Raw genomic sequence first — 20,833 nt, 5'->3', positions numbered from 1 at the left:
CAAAACGAAAAGCAAAATTGCAAGTGCCGATCCTACTGCCAATGGAATGCATTTTCAAAATAAACGGGAAACAGCGGCAATGGCGCCGACCCACTAAAATTAACAGGCAGCGATGGGTGGGTGGTAGTGGTGATGGGGATGGCACAAGGAATTTAAGTGACAGAAACGGGCACAAAAGTTCACTTTGTTAAAACAAGTTGCCGTGCACGTTGGCGTCGTGTTCTACAACCCACAAATGATTCAAATCTTTAACTCTCAATCTTGTATGTGGACGTCACCAGACAACCGAAGACATTACAAATATTGTTGTAAAAAACTGGGTTGCATGCAGTAAATTATTGAAGTTGTACTTTATGTCACGTCAGTAATCCTTTATATTGCTTGTGAACCTCAAACTTGTGCCGCACTTTAAATTGCAAAACCGCACGTCAATCGCAGTGTGTGGTCCATTGTGTGTATCTGCATGGTGCTGTGAAGGAGCCCAGTCACCCAGAAGCTCATTTACATAGCACTCTGCACACGTAGCTTTCCCTCCAGGTATCGTCACCCTAGGGTATCGCCTAGTTTAAAGCAAGGTAAGAGACTTACTGGCACTAACCTTCACTGAGGCCCTAGAACCTTCTGGAGCGGTTTACACGCGGAGCTGCACGTTTCGACAGACATCACGCACTGTAGAATGTCCGACGTGGGAAAGGATGGGCGTGGGTTAGGTCACGGGTAGCCTGCCGTGACCTAATTACCACAAACTGGGTCATGCAGTGTTGATTCAGGAATGCATGCCTGCTTGATGCACCAGATATCCAGGAACGAACCGACGACGGGAACGCATAGCGCGATTGGAAGAGATCAGCGGCCTGCATCGCGACAGTGAGCAGCGGCTTCCAGTACACAGCGGGCTGGGCGGAAGTGCAGGTGAAGAGGGCTTAACAGACCGGAAGGAGGCCCTGGCAAAATCACCCCTGGAAGCTCACATTACAGACTCGGCCAGAGGAGTCCCGGACGGCACATACCACGCAGCGGGGATCAGACAAACAAGCTCCCAGGACGCTGCACTGCACAATAACTGATAAGGGGGCAGGATAAACGGAAAAACAGGCGATCAATAAACTGGGACCTGGGAAGCCAAAACGAGCACTCGGACAGGAGAAACGCGACGTGCACCAGAAACAAAAAAATGAAACGCCGGATGGGGGCGGGAAAGCCTGGTGGGAGGCGTGAATGCGCGAGGGGAGGCAGGCGGATTGGGAGAGAAGCCTGATGGGGGCGGGAGAGCCTGGTGGGTGGGCGTGAATGAGGGGAGGACTGGGCTGGGCTTGCATGCGGATTGGGAGAGAAGCCTGATGGGGGCGGGAGAGCCTGGTGGGTGGGCGTGAATGAGGGGAGGACTGGGCTGGGCTTGCATGCGGATTGGGAGAGAAGCCTGATGGGGGCGGGAGAGCCTGGTGGGTGGGCGTGAATGAGGGGAGGACTGGGCTGGGCTTGCATGCGATGCGCGTGCATGTTGACGGGCACTGCATGAAAACCGCGGGCTGAAAGCCCTTTGGTTTGAAGAGAAAATAGCCGACTTGAATTCTCCCCATTTCCCATTCCTGCGGAATGGTAAAGGCTCGACCTAAAAAGGGAGAAGTTGTGTCCTAATGGCAAGAGCTTCCTACTTTGGAACTTAGTTCAGGTTCTCCTGTCAGCTCAACTCAAATCACTTAATAGTCCAGTGCTTAAAATAAAAAAATATATATAATAAATTAATATGAACTTGTGTTTGTGTAATGTACTACATCCATGTTAATTAAATGAAAATAACCGATACGAGAATATATCCCAAAGAGAAGTACAGCTTCTGAGGAGTACGTGCAACACACCCAGACCATTTACATCACCTGAGAACTCAATGCATGCCTAAGTAACACCCTTCAAACAACTAGGCAACTTCTGAGTCCCGAGAGCCCATTACACAGACTGGGAAGTAGTGTGGCCCCTGGCACACCCCACGTTGGCATAGTCACATGTCTATGGCTCTATAATGGTCATAAGAATGCCTACTGCCCAAAACAGACTCCTACAATGCATCCTGCCCAAAACAGACTCCTACAATGCATCCTGCCCAAAACAGACTCCTAGAATGCATCCTGCTCAAAACAGACTCCTAGAATGCATCCTGCCCAAAACAGAGACTCCTAGAATGCATCCTGCCCAAAACAGAGACTCGTAGAATGCATCCTGCCCAAAACAGAGACTTCTAGAATGCATCCTGCCCAAAACAGAGACTCCTAGAATGCATCCTGCCCAAAACAGAGACTCCTAGAATGCATCCTGCCCAAAACAGAGACTCCTAGAGTGCATCCTGCTCAAGACAGACTCGTAGAATGCATCCTGCTCAAAACAGAGACTCCTAGAATGCATCCTGCCCAAAACAGAGAGAGACTCCTAGAATGCATCCTGCCCAAAACAGAGACTCCTAGAATGCATCCTGCCCAAAACAGAGACTCCTAGAATGCATCCTGCCCAAAACAGAGACTCGTAGAATGCATCCTGCTCAAAACAGACTCCTAGAATGCATCCTGTTCAAAACAGAGAATCCTAGAATGCATCCTGCTCAAAACAGAGACTCCTGTTCAAAACAGAGACTCCTAGAATGAATCCTGCTCAAAACAGAGACTCGTAGAATGCATCCTGCTCAAAACAGACTCGTAGAATGCATCCTGCTCAAAACAGACTCGTAGAATGCATCCTGTTCAAAATAGAGACTCCTAGAATGCATCCTGCCCAAAACAGAGACTCCTAGAATGCATCCTGCTCAAAACAGAGACTCGTAGAATGCATCCTGCACAAAACAGAGACTCCTAAAATGCATCCTGTTCAAAACAGAGACTCCTAGAATGCATCCTGCTCAAAACAGAGAATCCTAGAATGCATCCTGCTCAAAACAGAGACTCCTGTTCAAAACAGAGACTCCTAGAATGCATCCTGTTCAAAACAGAGACTCCTAGAATGCATCCTGCTCAAAACAGACTCGTAGAATGCATCCTGCTCAAAACAGACTCGTAGAATGCATCCTGCTCAAAACAGAGACTCGTAGAATGCATCCTGCTCAAAACAGACTCGTAGAATGCATCCTGCTCAAAACAGAGACTCGTAGAATGCATCCTGCCCAAAACAGAGACTCCTAGAATGCATCCTGCCCAAAACAGAGACTCCTAGAATGCATCCTGCCCAAAACAGACTCCTAGAATGCATCCTGCCCAAAACAGACTCCTAGAATGCATCCTGTTCAAAACAGAGACTCCTAGAATGCATCCTGCTCAAAACAGAGACTCCTAGAATGCATCCTGCTCAAAACAGACTCATAGAATGCATCCTGCTCAAAACAGACTCGTAGAATGCATCCTGCTCGTAGAATGCATCCTGCTCAAAACAGACTCGTAGAATGCATCCTGCTCAAAACAGAGACTCCTAGAATGCATCCTGCTCTCAAAACAGACTCGTAGAATGCATCCTGCTCGTAGAATGCATCCTGCTCAAAACACTCGTAGAATGCATCCTGCACAAAACAGAGACTCCTAAAATGCATCCTGTTCAAAACAGAGACTCCTAGAATGCATCCTGTTCAAAACAGAGAATCCTAGAATGCATCCTGCTCAAAACAGAGACTCCTAGAATGCATCCTGCTCAAAACAGACTCGTAGAATGCATCCTGCTCAAAACAGAGACTCCTAGAATGCATCCTGCTCAAAACAGACTCGTAGAATGCATCCTGCTCAAAACAGACTCCTAGAATGCATCCTGTTCAAAACAGAGAATCCTAGAATGCATCCTGCTCAAAACAGAGACTCCTGTTCAAAACAGAGACTCCTAGAATGCATCCTGTTCAAAACAGAGACTCCTAGAATGCATCCTGCTCAAAACAGACTCGTAGAATGCATCCTGCTCAAAACAGAGACTCCTAGAATGCATCCTGCTCAAAACAGACTCGTAGAATGCATCCTGCTCAAAACAGAGACTTGTAGAATGCATCCTGCCCAAAACAGAGACTCCTAGAATGCATCCTGCCCAAAACAGACTCCTAGAATGCATCCTGTTCAAAACAGAGACTCCTAGAATGCATCCTGCTCAAAACAGAGACTCCTAGAATGCATCCTGCTCAAAACAGACTCGTAGAATGCATCCTGCTCAAAACAGAGACTCCTAGAATGCATCCTGCTCGTAGAATGCATCCTGCTCAAAACAGACTCGTAGAATGCATCCTGCTCAAAACAGACTCGTAGAATGCATCCTGCTCAAAACAGAGACTCCTAGAATGCATCCTGCTCAAAACAGACTCGTAGAATGCATCCTGCTCGTAGAATGCATCCTGCTCAAAACAGACTCGTAGAATGCATCCTGCACAAAACAGACTCCTAAAATGCATCCTGTTCAAAACAGAGACTCCTAGAATGCATCCTGTTCAAAACAGAGAATCCTAGAATGCATCCTGCTCAAAACAGAGACTCCTAGAATGCATCCTGCTCAAAACAGACTCGTAGAATGCATCCTGCTCAAAACAGAGACTCCTAGAATGCATCCTGCTCAAAACAGACTCGTAGAATGCATCCTGCTCAAAACAGAGACTCCTAGAATGCATCCTGCTCAAAACAGACTCGTAGAATGCATCCTGCTCGTAGAATGCATCCTGCTCAAAACAGACTCGTAGAATGCATCCTGTTCAAAACAGAGAATCCTAGAATGCATCCTGCTCAAAACAGAGACTCCTAGAATGCATCCTGCTCAAAACAGACTCTTAGAATGCATCCTGCCCAAAACAGAGACTCCTAGAATGCATCCTGTTCAAAACAGAGAATCCTAGAATGCATCCTGCTCAAAACAGAGACTCCTAGAATGCATCCTGCTCAAAACAGACTCGTAGAATGCATCCTGCTCAAAACAGAGACTCCTAGAATGCATCCTGCTCAAAACAGACTCGTAGAATGCATCCTGCTCAAAACAGAGACTCCTAGAATGCATCCTGTTCAAAACAGAGAATCCTAGAATGCATCCTGCTCAAAACAGAGACTCCTGTTCAAAACAGAGACTCCTAGAATGCATCCTGTTCAAAACAGAGACTCCTAGAATGCATCCTGCTCAAAACAGACTCGTAGAATGCATCCTGCTCAAAACAGAGACTCCTAGAATGCATCCTGCTCAAAACAGACTCGTAGAATGCATCCTGCTCAAAACAGAGACTCGTAGAATGCATCCTGCCCAAAACAGAGACTCCTAGAATGCATCCTGCTCAAAAGAGACTCGTAGAATGCATCCTGCTCAAAACAGAGACTCCTAGAATGCATCCTGCTCAAAACAGAGACTCCTGTTCAAAACAGACTCATAGAATGCATCCTGCTCAAAACAGACTCGTAGAATGCATCCTGCTCGTAGAATGCATCCTGCTCAAAACAGACTCGTAGAATGCATCCTGCTCAAAACAGACTCGTAGAATGCATCCTGCTCAAAACAGACTCGTAGAATGCATCCTGCTCAAAACAGACTCGTAGAATGCATCCTGCTCAAAACAGAGACTCGTAGAATGCATCCTGCTCAAAACAGAGACTCCTAGAATGCATCCTGCTCAAAACAGACTCGTAGAATGCATCCTGCTCGTAGAATGCATCCTGCTCAAAACAGACTCGTAGAATGCATCCTGCACAAAACAGACTCCTAAAATGCATCCTGTTCAAAACAGAGACTCCTAGAATGCATCCTGTTCAAAACAGAGAATCCTAGAATGCATCCTGCTCAAAACAGAGACTCCTAGAATGCATCCTGCTCAAAACAGACTCGTAGAATGCATCCTGCTCAAAACAGAGACTCCTAGAATGCATCCTGCTCAAAACAGACTCCTAGAATGCATCCTGCTCAAAACAGACTCCTAGAATGCATCCTGCTCAAAACAGACTCGTAGAATGCATCCTGCCCAAAACAGAGACTCCTAGAATGCATCCTGCTCAAAACAGAGACTCGTAGAATGCATCCTGCTCAAAACAGACTCGTAGAATGCATCCTGTTCAAAACAGAGAATCCTAGAATGCATCCTGCTCAAAACAGAGACTCCTAGAATGCATCCTGCTCAAAACAGACTCGTAGAATGCATCCTGCCCAAAACAGAGATTCCTAGAATGCATCCTGTTCAAAACAGAGAATCCTAGAATGCATCCTGCTCAAAACAGAGACTCCTAGAATGCATCCTGCTCAAAACAGACTCGTAGAATGCATCCTGCTCAAAACAGAGACTCGTAGAATGCATCCTGCTCAAAACAGAGACTCGTAGAATGCATCCTGCTCAAAACAGAGACTCCTAGAATGCATCCTGCTCAAAACAGACTCGTAGAATGCATCCTGCTCAAAACAGAGACTCCTAGAATGCATCCTGTTCAAAACAGAGAATCCTAGAATGCATCCTGCCCAAAACAGACTCCTAGAATGCATCCTGCTCAAAACAGACTCCTAGAATGCATCCTGCTCAAAACAGACTCCTGAATGCATCCTCCTCAAAACAGACTCCTAGAATGCATCCTGCCCAAAACAGAGACTCCTAGAATGCATCCTGCTCAAAACAGAGACTCGTAGAATGCATCCTGCTCAAAACAGAGACTCGTAGAATGCATCCTGCTCAAAACAGAGACTCCTAGAATGCATCCTGCTCAAAACAGACTCCTAGAATGCATCCTGCTCAAAACAGACTCCTAGAATGCATCCTGCTCAAAACAGAGACTCCTAGAAGGCATCCTGCTCAAAACAGAGACTCCTAGAATGCATCCTGTTCAAAACAGAGACTCCTAGAATGCATCCTGCTCAAAACAGAGACTCCTAGAATGCATCCTGCTCAAAACAGACTCCTAGAAGGCATCCTGCTCAAAACAGACTCCTAGAAGGCATCCTGCTCAAAACAGAGACTCCTAGAATGCATCCTGCTCAAAACAGACTCCTAGAAGGCATCCTGCTCAAAACAGAGACTCCTAGAAGGCATCCTGCTCAAAACAGAGACTCCTAGAATGCATCCTGTTCAAAACAGAGACTCCTAGAATGCATCCTGCTCAAAACAGAGACTCCTAGAATGCATCCTGCCCAAAACAGAGACTCCTAGAATGCATCCTGCTCAAAACAGACTCCTAGAATGCATCCTGCCCAAAACAGAGCCTCCTAGAATGCATCCTGCTCAAAACAGAGACTCCTAGAATGCATCCTGCTCAAAACAGAGACTCCTAGAATGCATCCTGCTCAAAACAGACTCGTAGAATGCATCCTGCTCAAAGTAGACTCGTAGAATGCATCCTGCTCAAAACAGAGACTCCTAGAATGCATCCTGCTCAAAACAGAGACTCCTAGAATGCATCCTGCTCAAAACAGACTCGTAGAATGCATCCTGCTCAAAACAGAGACTCGTAGAATGCATCCTGCTCAAAACAGAGACTCGTAGAATGCATCCTGCTCGTAGAATGCATCCTGCTCAAAACAGACTCGTAGAATGCATCCTGCTCAAAACAGACTCGTAGAATGCATCCTGCTCAAAACAGAGACTCCTAGAATGCATCCTGCCCAAAACAGACTCGTAGAATGCATCCTGCTCAAAACAGAGACTCCTAGAATGCATCCTGCTCAAAACAGACTCGTAGAATGCATCCTGCCCAAAACAGAGACTCCTAGAATGCATCCTGCTCAAAACAGAGACTCGTAGAATGCATCCTGCTCAAAACAGAGACTCCTAGAATCCATCCTGCTCAAAACAGACTCGTAGAATGCATCCTGCTCAAAACAGACTCCTAAAATGCATCCTGCTCAAAACAGACTCCTAGAATGCATCCTGCTCAAAACAGAGACTCCTAGAATGCATCCTGCTCAAAACAGAGACTCCTAGAAGGCATCCTGCTCAAAACAGAGACTCCTAGAATGCATCCTGTTCAAAACAGAGACTCCTAGAATGCATCCTGCTCAAAACAGACTCCTAGAATGCATCCTGCCCAAAACAGAGACTCCTAGAATGCATCCTGTTCAAAACAGAGACTCCTAGAATGCATCCTGCTCAAAACAGAGACTCCTAGAATGCATCCTGCTCAAAACAGACTCGTAGAATGCATCCTGCTCAAAACAGACTCCTAGAATGCATCCTGCTCAAAACAGAGACTCCTAGAATGCATCCTGCTCAAAACAGACTCGTAGAATGCATCCTGCTCAAAACAGAGACTCCTAGAATGCATCCTGTTCAAAACAGAGACTCCTAGAATGCATCCTGTTCAAAACAGACTCCTAGAATGCATCCTGCTCAAAACAGACTCGTAGAATGCATCCTGCTCAAAACAGAGACTCCTAGAATGCATCCTGCTCAAAACAGAGACTCCTAGAATGCATCCTGCTCAAAACAGACTCGTAGAATGCATCCTGCTCAAAACAGAGGCTCGTAGAATGCACCCTGCTCAAAATAGTTACTCCTAGAAAGCCTGAGGCTCCAAACAGCAACTCACTGGAACCCGCAATTCACAAAATACACAGTACTCAAAAGGGCTACCCGTAGAATAAGAACTATTTAAAACCGCTACTGGGAGAGTACCCAGTACTCAAAAAGCTATTCATAGAATATCATATATTTATAATAGCTACCGAGAGAATACTCAATACTCATAAGAGCCGTTCATAGCCTCGTTACTACTCAAATAGTTACCTCTCAAAGTATGGCAATGACCACCCCCTAGGGTTGCTGATTTGTTTCTGGGGCTGGGAGGCACCTATAACGCTCCACTCCTACCTCTTCATATCCGCCATCCCCTGATTCTGGTATCATTGTGACAACCTATTTGACGAGTGAATCGAATGACACAATCTGTAGCAGCAGTATAGGTGTGCACCTCCCTAGAAGCAACCTTTAGAGCCCAGCCAGCAGGCCATGGAACCCAAGATGCACCGCCCAGTCTTCCTTCGTCTGAGCAGATGGTGCCACGTTTTGCTAGTAATAGTAGTGCTGGATCAAAGACTCCTCCTCAACACATTTATACACATGATAAATAATTTCATAACCTGGAAGTCAAACACAGTCTTATCTTCTATCGCTCCTCGCCCACTAAAGCAGGCTTCGTTAAGGAGTCGCTGATGGCCACTGCATGATGGTGCTGCCTGCCCTGCTTCGCTCTGCCCAGCACGCCACCTGCAACCTGCACCTCTGCTCATATTGTTTACAGAGGCGATGGCTCTAGATTGTGCAGCTGTGGCACGCGTGGCCCTGCTGCCACAACTCTGAGGGAAACATTTTATATCCGTCAACTGCTGGGAGAAGAAGTCATAATAATGTAGGGAGCATCAGCAACACCTTAGGTTAATGAGGTCGGTCTTATTTTTAGTATGTGCCAGCTCCTCTGTGCCCTCAGGTGGTGTGCCCAGTCCTCCAGTCTTTGGGTGCTCTTGTGCCCAGTCGCGGTTTCCTGTTCCGGGCTAGGTTTCTGCAGCTCCCTTGTATTTTGATGTGGCTTCACCGGGGTGCCCACGGTCCTCCATAATTCAGAGAGAGGGAAGCATGTGTGCTGCCTCCCCTATATCTGTGTGAGCGAAGGAAGCTGCTGCTGCAGTTTTCTGCCATATGTCGCTTTTGTGTTTCTACTGAGGTCTGTGGTGCTGTCATTTGTTTTTTCTGTATGTAAGGGGAAGCTTGGACTGCTGCTGCATAGGGTGCTGTTATTTTTCTGTATGCAAAGGGAAGCTTGCATTATTACTGCATGGGGTGCTGTCATTTTTCTGTATGTAAAGGAAAGCTTGCATTGTTGCTGGAGGGGGTGCACATTTCTCAATATGCATGGGGAAGCTTGCATTGCTGCTGCATAGGGTGCTGCAATAGACTGTAAGGAGAAGCTTGCATTGCTGCTGCATAGGGTGCTGCAATGTCTATGTGTAAGGGGAAACTGGTGTTGCTGCTGCATAGGGTACTATAATGAACTGTACGGTAGAGGAAGCTAGCATTGTCGCTGCATTGGGTACTATAATGCTTCTGAACAGTAGGGTAAGCTTGCATTGCTGCTGTGCATAGGGTGCTGTACGTTTTCATTATTGTTGTACTGTGCAGCACCTGTTAAATATGAGAGAAACTTTCACTACTGCAAGGTCTGTTCCGAGTGTCCGGGAAGCTTGTACCACTGATGCCCATATGTTACCTGTTCTGCATGTATGCTGTCTGCACTATACTTGTGCTCTGTGTGAGGAAAGCTTGCACTCCTCCTGAGAGCGATGCGGTGCATCTTGGGTGTAAGGGGGAGAAGGAGTGCACTCATGCAAAAAATACCCCACCTGTTCCGGGTGAGGGGCGCTAGAACGGATGCTTACATGGCACCGGTTGTGGTTCAGTAGACTGCACTGTTGCTGCCTGTGGTGTACCTGTAGTGTACGTGAGAGAAGCTTGCACCTCTGCCGCCTACTCGATAAGGTCTGTGCGCGAGGCTTGCTTTCTTCACAAGCTGTGCCTATGCAGTGCGTTTGGTAGGTCTGCCCGGCTCCGGCTTGGATTGTACCATTCCAGTTATTGAGGGGGCACCTTGCAGAGATACCACACAGGCTGCGACTGCTCTGATGCTTGCACTCGAGCAGCCAGCGCTATTCTTTTGTTGTGTGTTGGGGCACTTGTCCTATCCCGGCTCTACCTGTTCTGAGTGTGCAGCGAAAGCCTGCACGGCCGATGTCCTGAGTCCTACTGAAAGCATGTTCAACAGGCAAACATCCGGATCCGATGCTGCTGTCGGGTAAGCTGCATTTACTGCTCGTGAGCAGTAGAGGGCGGTCTACGATCGGCGTTCGCAGCTCCATCCACTCAGAAGGGAAACAGCCCGAGCAAGGCTTCCCGGCTGCCACTCCCGGGCCAGGACCGCCCTCTCCAACTCCGGTCCCCCGTGAACGGGTGAGGTGCGAAGATCCTCTAAGCCTAGGGCTCCCGGAGCTCGGGGCATGTCTATGTCCAGTTCTCGGAGCTGACCTCCTGTTCCCTGGAGCAACCCCTGGGCCTTCCGCGCCTACTTAGGTTAGAATCGATGGTTACATTTCTTTTGATTTATTTTTAGGATACAGCTTGTTTGCCGAATGTTAAGGCTTTGGGGTAGTCGGGCTGAATGAAGCTTAGGTTGTCAGCCACTACAGCCGGCCAATGTTTGTCCGGGATTGTGGATTCTTCTAAGGCGGTTGTCAGGTTTAAATTTCGCTTATTACCCCTGACAAGGAGCCTGCCTGAAGCTTGCTAAAGCCCGCCTCCCCTCCGGCTCTTCCACATTATGTGTTCACTGCGAGACTGTCCTTATTAACAGCTCGGCGGGCCCTCTTCTAGGCGCTTGACCCGGAGATTCCGATCTGCTTTTCCCATGCTACTGCGGATGCCTTTCTCAAGAGAGTCCTTATGCTTCACAGCTTATGCTAAAGCGCTCCTATTCCCTAGTACTAGGAGGCGCTATATAAAATAAACAGATTAATACATTAAAAAACCTTTAGTGTCTGTCGGAGCTGGCAGGACACGAATAGAGTGGGTGGGTCTGCGGAGTCTCATGTACGTGAAATGCAGCTCTAGATATTATCGGATTCCTGCTAGGAACATACCAAAGGGGGAGAGGCGGAGGGAGTTCCCTGCCAGGAACATACCAAAGGATGGGGGACGGGGTCACTTGGTTTTTCAATTCATTTGTAAGTTACACAGAGAAGTACCTCTGAGGATAAAGCCAGGAATCTCCTCGAGAGAGGGACAGCAGCCCCCGAGTGAGGGACGAGCAGCCCCCGAGTGACTTCCCCAAGTACAGCTCACGATTCCTGCAGGAATCAGAGGGTCCGACGAGGCTACCCTTAGCCAGCCCTATGGGAGGGCGACCCTATTAAAGATTTGAGCCCTATGCAAATCACTTTACTTCATTCTTTTTCTTGAAATAAATTTGACAGTTCCATTTAGAAGTGGAACTGTATAAGGAAGAGACCCGGTCCTAAGTGTGCGATGCAAATAGAAGCTGCTGCTGCTAGATTTCACAGCTGCCTTTCGCATAATCAGCCAGGGCATTTGTATGTGAGGTGCAAGGCCTCACTGGTGTTCAAACTTTATACGTTTGTGTTTCGAGCATGTTAACTTTTATACTCAGAGCAGTATGCTGAAATAAAAATCTCAAATAAAATATTTCAGATGTTTAAAATCTCCCACCATATGTTTATGCTGCCTTCTGGTTGTTTAACTCAATCAATCAATTTACTTATAAAGCGCACTACTTACCCGTGAGCAATGTCTGAAGGGGGGTGGGGGGTGCCGCTACTGCTCGAAGAGCCAGGTCTTGAGGAGTTTTCTGACAGTTAAAGCCATGGCGAACATTTGCTTGCCATCCAGCGCCATTGTGTCGGGGGCTCAAAAGTAACTGACCACAGGTTGTTGGTACCAAAGCCTGAGGTTCTTGAAGTCGCTTCAACCCGTCTGGAACCAGAATGCATAGTGTTGAAGGCCTGCACAATCTCCTATGTTCTGCTCTGCCTATGGACTTCAATGCCTTCTGCGCACCATCCCGGTAGGTCCCACTGTGCGAGCTCAGACACCACCCACAACCAGTTCCTTCCACCCCCTGCCCTTCCATCACCTTGAAAGGTCTGAGAAGACCTTATCATGACGTGGGAGCTCCACAATCAAACACACAAAGCCAGAAAGTAGAATAAACAGGTGCCACTACAACAATCTCTGGTAGCCCCAGATATTACTGCGCACTATGCACAGAAAAACCACACTAGGTATGTTTGGAGAGTCCTGCTGAGGCAGACAGAAAGATTGGCCGGTGGCTCTTACCTACAGAACCCATGTGGAGGTTGTCCACCATGCTGCAGAATTCAAATGTTTATCATTAGCGTGTTTATAGTCATGTTTGTAAGATTCCGTCCGACTGAACTATGCCCGTACCTTGTGTGTCCAAGTTAGACCGTCAAGATGCAGGGTTTCTTCGCATTTCTGCTCTCGTTGCCTTGTTCGTCCTCAAGGCCAGTGTTTGCCAGATGAAGGATTTTCTAATGAGTCTACTGTGGTATCGAAAGAGATTGCCAAATATATGTTTTGCTTTTTTTCATGCCATGCAGAGGACTCTTTGAAGTCCTTGCTAGCAGTAAAGCTTGATTATTTATTGATACTGAGCATGTTAGCAAAGGCGCAGACACCAATGGACTACACAGAAAATTCTAATCATAGCCGAAAATGAAGCCATCACCACCAATACATTTGTCACAGATATGGGTACTCTGGTTCCTGAGACTGATGAAAAGTTAAACTAACTGAGAAGTTGTTCTGAGCTGAAAAATAAGGGATGGGGGAAATGAATACACAACTTGTGCTATTTGGGGGCATCTTATTGCAACATTTCCCCTTCAGGGCAGAAAGTGCTTTTGTCATCAGTACACGCATTCATACTTTGGAGATAACCAGCCCTAAATTAACTGGAATATTGATGCCAACCATTACCTTCAAAGGTTAAGCGGGCCTGCACAAGAGACGCTGAAGCAGCCGGAGCCAGCACTTCACCTGAGCTTTCCAATCTTAACGCTCTTGACACTGCATCACAAGTGGCGAAAATCTTTAAAATCTTCAACAAGGCCTTTTGTGGGCTCTCGATGATAAAAGGACATGTGCAACAGAAAAGAACCTGCAGATATCCCTTAAGGTATCCTAGAAACCTGCACTGCAACCACCTTTAGAAGATCACAAACACCCCAGGTAGCCCTGCGCGCTTCTGCCTGAAGGCAACTGAAGCAACAACCCTGAGCTCTGGGAATTGGTGCTGAGCCAAACCACTGCATTCCAGCCACAATTCACCGCTAACTAGGACTCCCTGGCACGAGTTGCATTTCACCCTAACAAAACCCACCTTAGCACCCAGCATTACTGAGGTGATTCTTCTCAGCAACATCTTCAAGGCCATGGGGAATAGTCTGACCTTTGGGTAACAAGATTGCATCTGGGCCTCAGATTGCACGTGATGAGATCTGCCCACCTTTAGGTTTAACAGAAAGCAGCGCCTGTTGATGAAAGAGACCTCGAAGACCGTTCTCCTTCATGCTAGCTGGAGACACAACTGAGCACTGTTGTGTCTCCAGCTAGCATACTGTCGAGGTGTTTGCAACCACAAAGGTCGAAGAAAACCCAAGTGGGAACAAGTCTTTGATTTCAATCAGACACAAAGCACTTGAGGCGTAAATCATCATGCTACCAGCCCTGCCAAATGTTTCTGGTTCCCCTTCGTGCACACCCTACCGTAATCTAGGAGTGCCATGGAGCAGGGTGAGGTATGGTGGGATGAAAACGCTGAACCAAGAGCACCGATATGCTTCCTGACCACAGACCATTCAACCAGTCCAAAACCTTGATCTCGGCAGTGGCCAGAAGGCGACACACTAGCACAATATAAACAGTTGATATACCTGGATCTTTGGCCAGTGGGCGCGTTCAAAGGCCACTTTTATTTCTTCCTCAGAAGGGTAAGTGATAACGATTATGGGCAACACCCTTAAAGTGCAGTCGTCAACCCCTATTGACTCCTTTACAACTGCTATAACGTAATATAGCCTTATAGCCCGCCGTAGCGGGCTATACCGGCTATTAAAGGCCCGCTGAATCGTTAAAGGCCCGAGCCGAAGTCGAGGGACTTTAACGAAACAGCGGGACTTTAATAGTCGTATAGCCCTGCTAAGAAAGGCTATAAGGCCATTAGAACATTCTGCCACTAGAGAGCAGAATGTTCTAACAAATTAAACATAGGGTTCTCGAAGCTCGAGGCAATATGAATCCCCTCGAGCTTCGAGAAGCCTTTGTAGAACATTGGAATGTTGCTCTGCCGGCCTTTACCGGCCGGTAGAAACAGGGAGCACTCCATTGTCTGCAATGGAGCTCCCAACATTCCAATGTTCTAATTAATCAGATTTCTGACCTTTTAATAGTAATTAGAACATTGGAATGTTCTAATTACTAATTGCAGACAATGGAGTGCTCCCTGTTTCTACCGGCCGGTAAACATTCCAATGTTCTACAAAGGCTTCTCGAAGCTCGAGGGGATTTATATCCCCAGGAGCTTCGAGAACCCTTGGTTTAATTTGTTAGAACATTCTGCCCTCTAGTGGCAGAATGTTCTAATAGCCTTATAGCCCTTCGTAGCAGGGCTATACCGGCAATTAAAGTCCCGCTGTCTCATTAAAGTCCCTTGCCTACTGCTCAGGCCTTTAACGATTCAGCGTGCCTTTAATAGCCGGTATAACCCGTTACGGCGGGCTATAAGGCTATAGTATGGCTGGTTTAGTAATTAAAGGTTTGTAACTCCGACTAATTACCTTATCCTAAGATGTCAAAACTTCACGTTTTCAATAAAGGTTGCTGAACAAAAGCACGCAGCACTGACCAGGCAACAGATCAAAGGTCATATACTAAGATGTCCATTCTGGTGTGCAATGAGACTGCATAACCGGCCCGCCAAGCATCAAGCCATCCTCTTCCTCAATGTGCAGTAATTATCAATTCCAAGAACCAATCCAACATCAATGGACTATTCAAGGACCTCCAGTGTAGAGTGTAAAACTAAAATGCTAATTGTGTGGAAAACTCCTTCATAATTTCATCTTTTTATTCTTGTTACAATGGGGCCTGCATAAACCCTATTTTTCAATCAGCAGGATATTAAGACAGTCCTTACAAGTTACTCCTATTTTGGTGGTATGCACCGAATCAGCAGGGTATTAAGCTGGTCCTTACGAGTTACTCCGGTTTTGGCAGTATGCACGGTTTTTCCTTCTCCAAATACTGCAATAGATCCTTAAATGGCAAACTATAAATTAGCGAACTGTTCGCTTATCTTCCATATCTGAATACATGCCCATGTTTATATCAAAATGCTACTTATGTTTTTTCACTGATAAGTACTCATCAGGAGCATATACCCCTGAAGGGCACGCCACCAAGGCAGCCCGAATTTGAAGGTCTTAATCTACAAGTTCAACCAGTCTTTGAATCCAGTTGCCTCCAGTTCAAATCAAGAGCTCTGAACCTTAAAGCCCTGTTAGACAAGTCCCTCTTCACTGCTTTAATCTGTTCCTGAAGCTCTCAAAAACCACAAGAGTCATTTATGCTCTAAAAACAATCATTTTTGGTGGTGTTGACAAGATTTAAGACGTCGCTAATATTTGGCCAACAATATTAGGAGGATGCGGGTCCCAGCTTATGCACTTGGAAATTTCAAAAATATTAAATTGCGAAGTAGTGTTCCATACACCGAAACTGCACGACCATGGTGCTGTAGAAAGAGTAGAATGTATACACCAGAGACACAATCTCTTGCTACAGGGATGTAATCCACTAACTCCGCACCACACAGACCATCCTTCAAGCAACTGGCTTTCCTAAATCCTGGCCAGTAAGAAATCCTTCAGGCACCTTCTGCCCTCAAATGCCCATATCTATGCAAAGTCAGAAGCCTGCAAGGCATTTCTACTATGTAAATGCCCACAAGAGGACATGGCATTAAGAAGTGAGCTCAAGAACTTCTAGCTGGACATCTGTAATGCTCCGGTGGAGGATTGCCCATGGTTTACTATTATCCGCCATCCTTCCTTTCAATCATGCTTGGGTTTTCACCAATAAAGGAATACCTTTTGGGTTTACCTTGAGGTATTTTTACCATAGATGTGGATCCCTATGTTATCCAGCAATTCGCTTTAAGAAATCCCTCGCCCAGGGGTTGAGTCTAGCCTGACTGCCCTCTTGTCACGACCGGTTGAGGTCGCCAACGATGGAGTATGCCACAACAGTGTGGGTGCGGCGGCTTCATCCAATCTATACTGTATGACCAGGTCACAGCATGACAAAGTAAAAACTCTTGATCATCATCGTGTGGTCTTGCAGAATGACTAATCTAATCAGCCTTGAAGCCCACAGGCTCAGCATTTTATGCAACAAGAGGGAACAAGGATAAACGGAAATGTAAAAAAACAGAACCATCGACAATCTGGATTCAAGCCAACAGCGGAGCTGTGAAAAGCAGCAGCACAACGGAAATGTAGGGTTGTTCTCAAAGAGGACACGCTGAAGTGCAGCAGCAAGAAAGAGGCACCCAGGAAGGAGCAGAGGCAAGAAGGAGGCAGAAAAACAAGCTGTAACTCTGAGGTCTGCGGATCTGTGTCTGAGCAGCTTTGCCAGGGACCTCCTTGGCGTTCTGCTACTTTAGTCATCTTCACCTAATCATACATTCAGAGCTACAATGCAAAAAAAGCCAACACTCAATGAGGTTCTGGCGTATGAAAGCAGGGCCTTTCAGAGATCTGCACAGGCACGGGGAGAGGGAAATGCATGAGCAGTCTGAAACTACACAGGACGCAGCAGTGCCTTCTTTAGAAAGCAAAGTAAGATGAGATGCCATCATGCAACCATTGAGGTCACCAGCCTGCGTCCAGAGAAGGCCACAGACGTATCTGATATTTCTACCCATCCAAAGACCACCGGTCAGCATCACGAAGCGTGTCCATGGGTGTGTGCTGCAGCAGGGCTAGAGGGACACAGGTATTAGCCGTATCTGCTCGAAGCCTTCAACATACATAAGAGCAGCCACCCCCGGGCCTTGTATCTGTTAGCTAATAGCACAGACACCGCATTATAACCTTTGTTACAGCACCGGTCGCGCTCCCTCACCATCTCTCCTATATTACAGAAAGGTCACCACTGCATTACTTCTGCAATGAACACCCACCACTGCATTACTTCTGCAATGAACAGCCACCACTGCATTACATCTGCAATGAACAGCCACCACTGCATTACATCTGCAATGAACAGCCACTACTGCATTACTTCTGCAATGAACAGCCACCACTGCATTACATCTGCAATGAGCAGCCACCACTGCATTACATCTGCAATGAGCAGCCACCACTGCATTACTTCTGCAATGAACAGCCACCACTGCATTACATCTGCAATGAGCAGCCACCACTGCATTACATCTGCAATGAGCAGCCACCACTCCATTACTTCTGCAATGAAGCACAGAAACCACAGCATTGCCTGTGCTATTACACTCATCAACTCTACTGTACCACAGCCCAGCCACCACTGCATAATACTAGTTGTAATATATAGGATTAAAGGATGCAGGGACGTCTGTGTTGTAATGCAGTCACGCCTGTTCTGGGACACCGCTTAGACACACCGGCATAAACTCTGCAATATTACAGTACACAGGCACAAATGTCTGGTCATGACTTTACTCCATTAACACATTACCTGCGGCGGAACAGCAGAAACAGTCCAACAGCCTGCCATGTGGAACGATGCAATAAAACAGTGGACTTACCTTTTGGGGGGCTTCCCTTTGATGCCTGGTCCAGACGTGCTGCCCAAGTTCCGGTTCCCTTCTGTACTAGTTTCCAGGTTGTCCGTGCTGCGAGCCTGCGAATGATAGACAGAAAGAGCCTTTAGTCCTTGCATCCACAGACACTGATCTCGCCTGTATGTCGACTGGATCTTTATTGGTGGCGAGAGACAGTATCATACCCAATCCCAGTCCTGCCAAAGCTTAAGGTTCACCCAGAAGCTGGCACGATACGGGATTTGTCATACTTTTGTTGTGTTATGCATTCTAAATAGGCAGGTCTGGTGGCTTAGTGGACTAATGCCTCCACTGTAAGGACCTGTGTTGAACATTATGGTCACAGGTTCAAATCCTGGCAGGTTCACTTAACCTTTCATCCTTCTGAGGTCGATAAAATGAGTACCATTGAGTTGGGTAACAAACATCTGTTACAGATGTATGACGTTACAACGCATACTTTTACAACGCATACCTTTACAACACACTTTTTACAACGCAACATCCATTACAACACATTCCATTACAACGCATGCCATTACAACAAATTTTTTAAAACTACCTTTACAACGCATTCCATTACAACGCATACTACCTTTACAATGCATACCATTACAACGCATACCATTACATTGCATGTATAGTAAGTATTGGATAGTGTAGGGGTAAAAATTACTATTCTAACTCCTGGGGGTGCAACAGTAGGGTAAGAGTCGAATAGTGTAAGGGTACTATGCGTTGTGATGGCATGCGTTGTAATGGCATGCGTTGTAATGGCATGCGTTGTAATGGCATGCGTTGTAATGGCATGCGATGTAATGGCATGCGATGTAATGGATGTTGCGATGTAAAAGTTTTGTTGTAATAGTAGTGCGTTGTAAAAGTTGCGTTGTAAAGGTTGTTTACCTCTGTTACTCAGCACCAAGAAACCCTTGGGTGAACATGTGCTTTACAAATACACGTTATTTTATGAAGAGAGTGAGCGAAAGCCATTTATGAATGAATGAAAGGGAGCAATTGATTAGGCCTCACATTGCAGGACATTCTTACAGCTATTGGGTTTAGAATGCGGTCATTGCTTCCCACGGTTTGAGCCCTATTGGCACTCATTTGCTGGCTTCCTATTGGATGACTTGTGTATGCTTTACTTCCCCGTTGAGACTTTGTCCCTTTCCTGGAGCATGAACCCATCCGTGTGTCTTTACACTTCTCATTTTTCTGGGCTACTTTTGTCTTTTTAGCCAAGTATTCTATGAGAGTATGTGTGCTTCCTCATCTGGTTCTCTGTATTTCACCCCAAGTCTGCATGATGCCATCTCGCCTTGTGCTTCTGTACTCACCAGAGAGGTTTCCGCCCCACCATGAGTTGCTCGGTCATGCGGGGTGCTTCACTGCTCCCCGTGTTGCTTTGTTTTGACACGTGCTTCACCGCCCCTCCTGTGTTCTTTCTGTCACTGTTACTCTCCCCACCTCAATTCCATTTTGCTTCCCCGCCTGAGTCCCCAGTTTTGCTTCTACACCCTTTCCCAGCATTGTTCTTTATATGTATCGAACCAACATTGGATCAGTTACAAAAAATGTTTTCAAGCGCCTGCATCATTTTGCAGGCACGCGGTGCAGGCATGGTGTGCACGCCTACAAAATGATGTAGCCTTCCACATCAAAAGTTTTTTGTTTCTTTAATTCATTAGCCATGCTGCACAGCATCAAGTATGTTGTGCAGCACGACTAAAACCTATTACTTAAAACCCACTGGCAAAGCCAATAGCAGTGGCGGTCCGTGCAGGTAAGTGCGATGGGGTGGAAGTCGACATACGACGGAATAGTGAACATAAAATAAATAAAACCACTTACCATTTACCTTGTGCCCGCTGAGTCGGTGATGCGGCAAGCAAAAAAGTAAGTGGTTCTATTTATTTTATGTTCACTATCCCATCGCGATTACTTCAAGTCACGACTTGTGCCGCTCATGGCCTTCATACTATTGTGTAACAAGATTTCAAATCACTTCAAATTTCTATAAAACGCACGTCACTCAAAACGCACCCAAAATATTCCCTAAAGTGGCCTTAAACAAATCTCAGGTAGGAATACGAAATAAAGATCTCACAGTGGTGCGTCCGAAGTCCCAGAAAAAGTAAAGAATCCTTCTGCCAAACATTGCCCTAGCCCATAGCAGGCCGTCTTCCCTTGACCTTTCTTTCTGATGTACCTCTGGTCATGAAATGTTTACACCGGGCAGTACCCTGAAGAGGACATGCAGAGGTAGGTGGTATCCTACAAAAAACTAATTTAACCTAATTTTTTCCAACCGTCCATTCCTCTCAATCAAAACTCCGCTAAAGGCCAGATAATATTCAAACTTCCCACTTGGAATTATCAGTGACAGATTATTTTTCAGAGGCTGAGTAACTTTATAAGAGGTAGTAACTCCCTTTACGGGGCAAACTTTGGACATCAATTGGGTTTGAGTAACAAGTTTTAAAGAC

General features: G+C 46.4%; 1 protein-coding gene across 1 annotated transcript in view; it reads right to left on the bottom strand.

The window, feature by feature from the left end:
- ARHGAP33 (Rho GTPase activating protein 33) overlaps positions 1-20,833 on the bottom strand; it is a 396,382-nt gene that overhangs the window by 91,591 nt on the left and 283,958 nt on the right. Inside the window, exon 3 of the mRNA XM_086929989.1 lies at positions 18,330-18,424. Within this exon, the coding sequence (XP_086786115.1) occupies positions 18,330-18,424 (95 nt within the window). The remainder of the gene's footprint in view (positions 1-18,329; positions 18,425-20,833) is intronic.

Source organism: Lissotriton vulgaris, chromosome 7 (genome assembly GCF_964263255.1).
Source record: "Lissotriton vulgaris chromosome 7, aLisVul1.2, whole genome shotgun sequence".
In the NCBI taxonomy this organism is placed as follows: Eukaryota; Metazoa; Chordata; class Amphibia; order Caudata; family Salamandridae; genus Lissotriton; species Lissotriton vulgaris.
Note: the sequence above shows the minus strand (reverse complement) of the source record. Positions and strands in the feature narration are given on the sequence as shown.